Source organism: Poecilia formosa, unplaced genomic scaffold, assembly GCF_000485575.1.
Source record: "Poecilia formosa unplaced genomic scaffold, Poecilia_formosa-5.1.2 Scaffold448, whole genome shotgun sequence".
Lineage (NCBI taxonomy): Eukaryota > Metazoa > Chordata > Actinopteri > Cyprinodontiformes > Poeciliidae > Poecilia > Poecilia formosa.
In genome coordinates this window covers 39,413-51,499 of record NW_006800387.1, presented here as the reverse complement: position 1 = coordinate 51,499, position 12,087 = coordinate 39,413, and the positions used below count along the sequence as shown (strand labels likewise).

The following is a 12,087-nucleotide window of genomic DNA, read 5'->3' as shown; positions in this document are numbered from 1 at the left end:
TAGTTTAGCTACCGCTGCCATTAGATAATCATACACCTGCTCAGCTGATGATCAGTCAGAGTTGATGTTTAAGTCGCCTTTTTTATTTTCTAATGGAACTGAAACAGAATTTCACACCATATCTACATGTTAAGGTTGTCAAGGTCAACCTAGCATAACTGAACTATTCCCCTTTCCCTCCATATTTTTTTCTGAATTAACTTTTTTCCTAACCTTTTTATCTAGTTGTCAGAGTGTAGCAAAGCACTGCATCCCTTTTTCTTTTATTAGGCATATATTTATTGACAACCTAATAGCTAAGTACTTCATTAAAGTTTTGCATTTTACATATTTTATAATATGTTTGGTAAAATACTGAGTTATTTTGTCTTCTAATTTTAAATAAGCATTTTAATAAATGAACTAAATGTTTATAATAGTTGTCACGCTACAAGCACAATTATCTCTGTTATAGATCCAGATACTCACTTCACATTAGGAAAAATAGATTAACTCTTCTTCTTCTACAGAAATGAATAATTAATCCCAGGTCTTTAGTCAAAACCTTGAGCTACTTATTTTCCTGGGTAATTTAAAACTTTTTAAAGCTAAAGCAACTGTGTCTATCCCTAACAGAGTAGAAGAAAAGTACAGGGGGAGGCTCAATCTTACCCTCTATTATTAGGGAACAAATTAAGTTCCTCATTTTAACAAATAGACCATCCGCTCCAAATATTTTTATTTCTTGGGAAACATTAAAAGCATTTCTGAGGGGCCAAATTATATCATATACTAAGGGAATAAAGAAGAAATATAACTTTGAGCTTAATACTTTAGAAAGACAAATTTCTGACCTTGGGAAAACACACAAAATTGCCCCAACTAAGGACATGTACAGAGAACTGGTGAATCTGAAAATAAAATACAACACTATGAATACATATCAAGCAGAGAGAGCAATAATTAGGTCCAAACAACAATTTTATGAACCTGGAGAAAAGGCACAGAAAGTATTGGCATGGCAACTTAAAACTGAGGAAAACAAATGAACAATTAACACTATTGAAAACTCCCAAAAAGTTATAACATATAATCCCGGAGAAATCAATGAGGCCTTTAAAAAGTACTATTCAGATCTTTATACATCACAGTCTCAGGGGGATTTAGATGAAATCAAGTCTTTTTTATCCTCCATTGATGTCCCTTGCTTATCAGAGGAGGACAGGGATAACTTAGACAAAACCTTTCTTAGGGTGGAATTACTTGATGTTATTAAGTCACTTCCAGGAAATAAATCCCCTGGTGAGGATGGTTTTCCATCCAAGTTTTACAAAGAATTCCTAGACCTTCTAGTACCACTTTTGATGGATGTTCTTGGGGAAGGTAGAAGAGAAAGGTGTTTTCCAGACTCCTTTGCTCAAGTTGTTATAACAGTCATCTATAATAAAGGGAAAGATCCTCTAAAATGTTCTTCTTATAGACCAATCTCACTCCTCAATACCGATTATAAATTAGTTACAAAAATGATAACAAAAAGATTGGAAAGGTATCTCTACCCTTACTGATCAACCCCGATCAAACTGGGTTTATTCTAAATAGATTTTCCTTTAATAATTTGAGATGATTGTTTAACATGATACATATTGCTGACAAAAAAAAAACAACCAAGTGTAGCCGTATCATTTGAAGCTGAAAAGGCTTTTGATATGGTTGGCTTGGTGATCTTTTATCTATCACCAATGATGGGTTTGTCAATTTGATACAATCTCTTAATAGATCTCCTCAAGCTAGAGTTGTCACCAAGGGGATCACCTCTGATTCATTATGGCTGTATAGAGGCAACAGACGGGGAGATCCAGTTAGCCCCACCCTCTTTGTGCTCGCCATCGAGCCCCTGGCTGAGGCCATTAGAATAAATTCTAATATTAGTGGTTTTGGGATAGGTACTGACATACACAAAATTTCGCTTTTTGCAGACATTATTTTATTTCTAACCAATCCAGAACACTCTCTTTGTCACCTTCAGGAATTACTGAGTAAATACAGCTCATTTTCTGGATACAAAGTTAACCTGGAAAAGAGTTAGGTTTTACCGATCTCTGTTTTTAACCACAGTAAAGTTAAAAACCTGTCTAATTTCAAATGGTCTCCTGGAGGTTTCAAATATTTAGGAGTGTTTGTTGATAGTAACCTTAAAAACCTCTTTAAACTCAACTTAGCTAACTTCCTTCAGAAGGTGAGTGAGGATTTAGGAAAATGGATGGATTTACCTCTTACATTACTTGGTAGAATTAATGTCATAAAGATGAATATCCTTATGAATTCTGTACTTGTTGCAGTCACTCCCATGTTCCTCCATGCCACCTGGCAATGCTCTAAATTGCAGGGCTTTTGGAAGGGAGGTTGCGAAACGCGATCAGACATTCATGGCATCACGATTGATAAACTTCTGTTGTTTCATAAGTTACTACAGCCAGTCGTTTACAGCAGCTCCTGAAAAGGTCTCTTGAGGATTTGGAAATGTTTCTATGCGGTAACCTGCATAAACCTCCTCACTGCCTTCATACTGTTAACTATGCAATGTATCACAAAATAGGTACCAAAGAGATTTTGAATATTTTTTCAAAATATCTCCAGAATGTCAGATTAGGTGGAAAAGTAGGCAGATTAGGTACTCTCTTACCTTAATCAGCAATCTAAAACTACCAGTTTTTTTCTTTTTTCTTTTCTGATTTCCAACATACTGACGTTCTCTTCGACAAGTTTGGCAATGCTGATCAAGATTTTCACTTCACAGAAAAAAATACCTGATTCCCTTTCTTGATGTAGGAAGCCACTTTTGCAGAGAAGCCTTGATTACAGTTTTTATATTACAATCGCTTCTGATTTTTGCAAAAGGTCGAACTTGCTTGCACACCAAGCAGGCGTAGCCTGGTGGTGGAATGAGCCAAGACTAAAGTGACACAAACCAAATTAAGACTGAAAATAAACCGAGACAGTCTGAACAGTCAGCAACTATCACAGCACACACTGACGTTGAGGCAGCGTCCACAGAGGAACATGTTTTTATTAAATGGGAAATTTAAAAAAAAAACTAATATCAATGGCAAATGACATGTTTGTGGTGGTGCTGCAGCAGAACTTGATTTATCAACGTCAACTTTTTTCTATCCATCTCTGTCCTTCAATCATTATCTGCCATGTCTTTCTCTCTCTCTATCCAACAATCATGCTTCCTCACCAAGCTCAGACAGCCAAGGAGAGAATCTCCCCTCTGACAGGTCAGAACGTTGTATTAGGTGGTTACTGGATGTTTGCTGTGTGCCAGGGGGCGGGGCATGAAGACTTTGGAGTAATTTGCATACATGTATGATCACCATATGTACCAGGAGTAAGGAAAGTTAATCCTGCTGCTTCTCGGAAGAGAGGCTAAGTGTAGTCGTGCTTTTTTTTGTTGTTGTTGTTTGTTTGAGTTGAGTACGCGAGAGCAAGAGGTGTGGCTTTTATACCACACTTCAGCATGTTGGTGCTGTATGCGCTAAAATTCTCATCTTTGTTATTCTGCAGTTTGTGCTAATTGCAGTCCTAACCTCATGTCTGAAATAGAAGCTCTGAAAGAGCAAATTTAAATGTCGGCAGGCACAACATCAGTTACCAGAATCTTAAACTTCGTCTTGTTTTAACAGGTTTGACTTCTCTTGTCATTTCAACCAGAACCAGGCCAATCTGACCGTTTTTATACCTCTGGGTCAATGGCAATTAAAAACAATGTTAAGAAAAGTGACCTTGCCTTTCAGTGTCCTGCAACAACACGTACAAAAACAAACAGATGAATAAAATTCACCTGGATATGTGAAGGAGATAGAGGGGTGATTCCTGGGTCGCCTCCACTCTTTGACAAAGAAGGATTTGCCATCTCATCTGTAGAAGCAAACAAAGCAGATTTATTCCATGATTAAGTTGCACCTTCATCATTCCTTTCAAGCCTAGTTCATTTATAAGAAATTATAACATGAAGCTTTAAAATGATAAAGTGGTAAAATGGTCTGCACTTGTTCACCATCTTGTCTTGTCTAGAGGACCCCAAAGCGCTTTGCACTACAGTCAGTCACTCACACACTCACACACTTATGGTGGTAAGCTACGGTGAAGACGTCCTGTACTCCGTCTCCATCCCACTCTTTCCCCTGAAGTAGCTGGTCCAGTTGCCTGCTGTTGCATTCATTTTGCTGAACATGGAGGTCCGTCAGAGTGTGCATCCTCTCTGTAAAACTATTTACAATCTCGCTTCGATCTTAGTTTCCTCCACCACATATCTGATTGAAACAGAATAGATTTTTGTATCTGGAAAGCTATACCAACATTTTGTGGCCACAAAGCTTTTTGACCCACAAAGATTGATTTGGAAGAGTAAGGCCCTCCATCATGACACATGGAAAAGAAGAAAAAATTGTACACACACACACAGCACAATTTGATGAAAGAGGCTGGGTAGACCTGCTTTTATTTTCAAAATGGATTGCATAAGAATAAAGAGAAATGGGTTGTGGGTTATTTATTTTAGTCTTTTTAAAATGTTTACATTTTTTAAGGCTTTATAGTTGGTGTTCAGGTATTAATCTTTCAATCTTTCAATAACATAATTATTAGGTGATATTTTCAAATTTCCTGTCAACTTTAAAGATTTTTTAACTCACAAACACAACAGTCCGCTGGATGAACGACTGCACTAGCGCCCAACCACCGGGCAAGTTTTCTGGGGGAAACATTGTCTAATATTTATAATAAATCATTTCAGCAGTTAGTTTTTAGCTCCGGGCTGCTTTCAGAAGCTGAAACTGGAATAATAATCAAAGAGGAGAGGGGTGAGTGACCTTAAAATGTAAAGATTAAGCTGATACACAATATGTTAGTGGCGATAGAAGATGGATTTAGGTATTACATTTGCATTTTTTCAAGCAGTTGAATCTTAAATTAAACATGGCACCACATATTGTGATTATTGTCAAGATACACTTTCCGGAGACTCAAATCTGTTTTAAACACACACAAGTTAATACAGCTGAAGTCGGGGGGGAGGGGGTAAAACTGTCTGCCACCAGTTTGATCTCTGAACTCTCAGGAGGGCATTTCAGAAACGCTTTGTCGGGCTTGTCCTACCGCCAGGCTGAAGGACTGTTGAGAGGAGCTTCTCGGACAGCTGGTGCTGCCAGCGCAGACAAAAACGACCAGAAGTGGGCGGCTCTCTTGTTACTAACCCCGAGGTCTGGAAAGCTCACAAGGTATAAAAAAGAAACATACTCTTCTAAAGCACTATGACAACATGCTCTCCACTTAAAACGCTGAAAATGCCTGTTGCACCTGTCTTTTAAAGACAGTGACATTTCAATTCAATTGAAGATTGTCTCCCCATTTGTGACCATCATTTTCATTAGTCTGTCTTAATAGCCTTTACTAAAAGTGTTCTTTGAACACATACAATAATAATACTCCCTCAAGGTATTGTAAGTGTCTCTCAGAATTGTCTCTCAACGGGACATCATGTTATCCATCCTATTTTTTGCCTCACTCACCCTTTTCTCTGGTCCACCCCTACAGTGAGGATGAGTGGTCTGAAGATCCGTAATACACTTTGCCAAGCAATTACTCCGCAGAATTACAGACCACCTGTGGCTACACTCTATCTAGCCACCATCCAGCTTGTCTCCCTGCAGCACAAGGGTTCATTCCCAAAACCTCATTTTAAACTAGGAATTTTTTTTTATTCTCACCAATAGACCCGGCAGTCAAATCACAATAAATGTAGCTTCTTCATGAATATTTCATGAGCACCATCACAAGACCACCTATGGTACATAACTTACATCGATGTCACCCATTAAACACCATCCGTTACTTTTCAAATTTCTCACCAACCCGTGAAAATATATGTCCAAACTATTTTGGTTTGAAAATTGTGAGAGAGTACAATCAACATCTATGTCTTATTTGTAATTTAAAAGCACTTGCTCATTTAAAAAACAAACAAACAAACAAAAAAAGGCAATCCAGATAGTTGTAGTGAAGAATTTGTTTGGTCATTTTCAATCTGGAAATATGTAAAAGGAGAAACTGTCCAGTGTTTTCTCTGACATCGTTAAATTCCAGCGGTACTGGATGTGTGGTCATATTGGAGGATCAGTATGTATTTTATGGAATGCTTCAAAGATATTTCAATGAAAAAATGTCAGACAAAAGCACAAACAACATGTCCTGAGACTTTAGAAAAAACATAGAAGAAGTGAGAAGTGTTAAGGAAAAATGTATTTACTCTGGGGTCTATACCCATAAGGAAGTACTGCTGGTTGATGTGTGGACCCAGAACTTCTGCACTTGAACTAAAACACACAGCTTAGAGGTCTGATACAGTAGCTGCTCGTAACAAATTGTAGATTTCTTTCTACAATTTGGGATTCTGTTCTAAATGAAGGGGGCCCTATGATTCCCAAGACACAAAAATTGGGGAACATTTTTTTTAGCTGGACCATAAAAACTTAGAGGCTGTAAAGCATGGGGTATCAGAGAATTTGACCATTTGTAAATTTGCTTGAGTGCAAAACTCTTGAGATGACTGATTGATATGATTTACAGTTTAAAAAAAACAATAAATTAAGTAGCTCATCAAACTATCTTGCATTACATTATACATATACATTATCTTTGCAGAGTGTTGAGGGGCGTATCTACGTCAGTGGGCGAGAGGTGAGGCTCTTCCTGGACAGGCCGCCAGTCCATCACAGCAAATTGAACCTATTTTTTTTATCTTTCATATTTACTATACTAAAACACATAGTTATGGAAATATTTTTGCTATGAATGACTTATCCCTAATATTTATCAACTAATCTGGATAGAACTGTGGTCAAAATATGTTTGACAACTGCACCCTAAATTCTGCCGTTTATGGATTGCAGTTTTCACTTCTGTCAAATGGTTCTCTTTATGTAGTTTCACATTTCCGTGCTAAGTTAGATGGTGACATAATGCCTTTCGGTGAAAATGATATTCTGATTCTGAAATAGTCCCTTGGAGTGACAAATTTCAGAAAAAAAGTGAAAAGCTGTCAGAGAGAGTCTGTGGACAGCTGGTTCCTGAAGAGGTTACAATCTGAGGAAATGCCTCAAAGCTCTCTGCTGAACAATGGTTTTCCTTCCTGCCTGTCTATAATGGAAACATCTCATAACAACAGACCCAGTTTTAACCCTGCCTGGATGCTGCAACTGCTTCCTTAATTTGGGCTAGAGCATAACAGACCACCATAGTAGGCCTGACACAATAGTCAATAAATCAATTAATCGCATGATAAATTAAAACAAACTCAATAATTTCCATTGGCATGATTTATTGTTTATCTCTTTCTTTCTCTCTTTCTACCAAAAATTGGAAGATAATAGTCTTCAATCTGGTGTTTCGGTCTCAACTATCCCTTTTTTTGAAAGACAATTTTTTGACAAAGACTTCAAAATTAATTTTATTTGTTGTTTTGTTTATTTATTTTATTTTTTCAAAATGTCTTCCAGCTCCAGTGTTAAATGTTCATTATAATTTAACGTTTACTGATCTTTTGGAATGTGCTCTTGCATTATTATTTTGCCATTGCCATCATATTACTTAAAAATGGTCTCAAAACAATATTATCGTTTATCGCAATAACGTCTGGAACAATTTATCGTCCAGCAAAATTTGTTATTGTGATGGGCCTACACCACAGTGGTAAACATATCACAGTATGTATATTTGAGAATTGTCTCTTTACAGCAGATGACCGAAACAAACAGAGCAGTCAGGTCAATCCAGAAAAAAAGGCAGATTTTTATGTTCTGTCATTGAATCAAACTGATAAACATCTGATTAGTTTTTGTTTCAAACACTGGTTGTTGTTTAATTAACTGTCACCCTCAAAATGAAAACATGTAAGTCAATGGGTCCATGAGGACAACAGTGTTCTCGTGACAGTTAAAGGGTTAAAACTGCATTTATAAATTAAGCCTAAAACATTTGAAGGAAAAACAACAGAAAAAATAATAACTATGATAAACTCAGATCTATGACCAAAATTCCAAGTATTTCCGCTGTGAAAAACCTAACCAGTTTGTACTTGATTATACTGTTTTATGAAGAAAAAAAACATGTTGGGCACTGTAGCTGCCACTGTAGCTGCATCTCTTTTTAGCATTAAACTATTTTATCTTTACAAATCACAAACACTAATGGCTATTGATGCAAGTTGTGCATTTAGTAAATTCATCATCCTTCAGAATTGGCATAAAACGGATACATACAAGAACTGGAATAGCCGACACCAAATCAGCAGCATACAACATTCAAAGCTGTAATCAATAATTTATCTATGGTTAAAGCCCAAAACGTCCAGTCATTTCATTATAGTTTCAAGAATTTGTGCAAGACAAGGTCTGCTGTGCAGCGAATCATCAGGTTGCAGCGGGCATTCAGTGGCTTGCATTACATAACAATGGACTGTTGCCAAGTCCCCAGAGAGACCAGCTTCACCAATTAAACTCGGTATACACGTTTCCCCCCTTTTTAGGCAAAAGGCCTCTGGTGTTGCCTCTTGTAGAAATTAACTGGAGCAAATAATATCTTCAATATTTGCAAATCAGAATCTCAAGCTCAGGAATGTCATAATTGTTAGAGAGTCTAATGATGTAAGGTTTAGGCTGTAGAAATGAATGGAAGACAATGGAAAGTCCCCACAAAGATAGCCATGCAAACATGTGTGTGTGTGTGAGTGTGTTTGTGAGTATCTGCCCAGGTCTCTCAGACCCTCTCAGTCAGTACAGCATAAACGTCCCGACACGGTTTCGACATGTTCGCGTTAGCACACACCTTTCACACACAGACCACCTCGGGGACGCTCCTCCCACTCCAGAAAACGTCACGGCCCTACCTGCCGGGGTTCCCCCTCTTTCCTTGCTTCCTCTGTTTTGTTTTTATGAAACGATCAAAGAGACCATCACAAACGATCAGCACACCTCTCTGCAGGCAGCCTCCTCCATGAACAGCAATGTTAGAATTTCCATCCAGGAGTTAATAACAGTTAGTCAGTCTTATAATTATAGTAGTTATTTAATGAAGAGTTGTACAAAAGTATATACTTCCTCACCCCGTCAGATAAATGTTCCTCAAATGGACTATGGTTCCATTTAAGAACAGAGCAGATGAATAGACCAAATCAATACATGGATGTACCAAAACTAAACTAAAGCTATTATATTTGGACCTAAAGAGGAACGATCAAGAGTCAGCTTCAGTTATTACAGCAAGTAACTAGTAATCAGGCCCAGAAATGTAGGTGTGATGATGGACTCATATCTGAACCTCAAGGGCCACAAAAAGACAGTTACAAAGTCAGCCTTTGATCACCCGAAGAAAATTTATAGGACTAATGTCCCAGCAAGATCTTGAGAAACCCATCCATGCGTTTACGTTTAATCAAATGGATTACTGGGACAGTGCCATCACAGGTCTGCTTAGTCAACCAGACGGATGCAGTTGATCCAGAAAGCTGTGTTACGACTGACATCGTAAATTTAATTATGCAAGCATGATTGTGCAGGTGTCTGTCCCTGATTGGCTCCCAGAAGACGGCAAAGACATCCAATTGGTAGTCTACCGGAGGTGACGGATATAAAAGTTGCTGACACAGACTTCCATCCTCAGTTCATCTCAACAGGCCAAGCTGTTAGTCTGTTAAACACTGAAGAGCAGTGAAGCTTCCTGATTGAGCTCCAGTTCTGTGCCGACAGTGTGACACTGCAGAACTACATAATATTAGCTTGAGATGTGAATGTAATTTTTCCTTTGGATTAAAATAAATAAAGTTGATTTGTGCCTACACTATTACCTAAAAGTTAGACATTAAAAAAAACTGCCACAGTGCAATTATATTTATATGCAAAGTGAAACAATCAGCTGATCTGAGTCATTATTATTATTTTTGGGCCAGCAATGAATTTCTATAAGACAAATTTAAATATCTGGATTTATTTGAACCTGAAGGTTCTCCAGGGTTTCCCCCAGTGTATTATAAGCCTGGCAGGCCACCAGGCTTTACTTGTGCCCCCACCAGGCTAAGCATTGCTTATTTATTTAAGTTTTTTTTTTAAATTGCATTTTTTAAAGACTTTATAGTTGGTGTTCAGTTATTAATCTTCCAATCTTTCAATAACACATGATTATCAACTAATATTTTCAAATTTCCCGTCAACTTTAAACATTTTTCAACTCAAAAACACGACGGGCTGGTGGAGGAGCTTGATTCGTCTTCCCACAGATTGTCTCCTATATTACACTCTCATGGCGTGGTGACAGTTTAAGCAAATATGTAATAAATAAATAAATAAATAAATAAATAAATAAATAAATAAATAAATAAATAAATAAATAAAATTTAAATACGCACACTCCCCCTGAGGTCTGACCCGGTTGGATTTCTAAACTACCAATTTTTCATTCGTCAGCGCTGTGAAGTGGGGGAATTTAAATGTTTAAACCTGAAGACATGATGCAGGACTTTGCTGCACTGAGTCACAACTCCAGTGGGACGGGCCATGTGACCAGCCTCTGCACCGTTACACTGGGCCCAACAGGGATGTGCCTGCTCTTCTGCTGAGAGTCAGCGGCCTAACGCAGAGGACTCGCCTTATCTCAATCAGAACATAAGTCACAGAGATGAGCTTCGACAAAACGGCATTTAAACTGCAAACACACAAGGCGAGGTCCTCCCTGCGCACACCCCTGGACAGCACCGGGCAGGGCTCCGCGCTAAGATCCCGTTCCTGCAATGCGGCAGAAATGTCGCAGAGATTTGCTAAACTCACATCCCACATGTGAAAACACATTTTTTTTGGATCAACGCCCCAACTCAGAGCAGATTTTTAAAAATTAACACATAGCTTTGCGTTTAAAGGAGGGCTCGTGAACGCGCATTTACGGTCGTGCCAGCGAACAGTCTGGCGCATGCAATTACAACTAGAAAACGACCGTCGTAGTTCCAAATGGCTAAAGATGAATTATGTGTTATAAAAACTTAGCACTCACCTGTTATTATGTTTTCTGTTCCTGTGTCCTTTTCGGTCATCATGTCGCGTAGTTCAGCCTCCTCCCCGAGCCTTCCCTCGGATCCAGCAACACCGAGCAGTTTTCCCGATTTGCTGGCACGCAGGAACTGAAGAACAAACGAGAAGGACGCTGTTAAATCAGTGTTTGCTTCGGCCTCTCGTCACTTTCTCGTTTTTATGGGAAATGCAGTCAAACACATGGGGAAAGGCTGTTGGGTCTTAGGTAAACGTAAAGGAGGAGGGGGCTTCAGCAGACAGGATGTTGGAGCTCAGACTCGCTGCTGCTGCCGCTGTGCGCCCCGCCCATCCCATTCACTCCTGTCCTGGTCAGGAATGCTGTGTCTGACCGCTCTATTGCTATTGCTGCTCCGCTCAGAGCAAATGGTTGGGCAAACTAGAGCCACACTCTGCAAGCTCCACGCTTTTGTCTCTTTCAGAGCACAGAGTAAGTGGTAAACAACAATAATAGTTAATTAACTCAATGATTATTCAGAACTGAGAATTTACGGAGTCCCCTATAGGGGACGTGGGGAAGATGTTTTTTTCTTTTGCGTTCCCTCGCGATAAGTTTTGCGTTCCCTCGCGATAAGTTTTGCGTTCCCTTGCGATATGCTTACTGCAATATTTGCTGGTCTATTTTGTATACAGTCAAAAATGTCTATTTAAAAATTGACTGCATTTTTATGTCTGTTTGTGTAAGGTTGAGATGGTACGGAGCCCCCTAGGGGACATGAAGGATTTTTTTCTTCTTACGGTACTTTTGCTTCGCAATAGATTTGCGTTACCTTGCAATACTCATCAGTTCATGCGGGGTGATTGAATACTGTAAGCCTTTCTTACGGTCCCCATCGCACTTTCTGCTCAATATAAGGTTTTCGTAAAGTTTTTCCATGTATGTTAAAATCTGGTTGTGAAATATCTGAAGTTTTATATCTTTTTCTTTAAGACAGAAATGCACCACAGACCTGATTTAAACAGAAACTTTCCG

General features: G+C 38.6%; 1 protein-coding gene across 3 annotated transcripts in view; it reads right to left on the bottom strand.

The window, feature by feature from the left end:
- hspa12a (heat shock protein 12A) overlaps window positions 1–11,414 on the bottom strand; it is a 43,033-nt gene extending 31,619 nt beyond the window's left edge. For all 3 annotated transcript variants that reach the window (XM_007577608.2, XM_007577609.2, XM_007577610.2), the window contains exons 1-2: window positions 11,080–11,414; window positions 3,824–3,900 (exon numbers count right to left, since the gene is read on the bottom strand). In XM_007577608.2, the coding sequence (XP_007577670.1) occupies window positions 3,824–3,900; window positions 11,080–11,122 (120 nt within the window). In that variant the 5' untranslated portion in view covers window positions 11,123–11,414. The remainder of the gene's footprint in view (window positions 1–3,823; window positions 3,901–11,079) is intronic.
- Window positions 11,415–12,087: the final 673 nt, after the last annotated feature.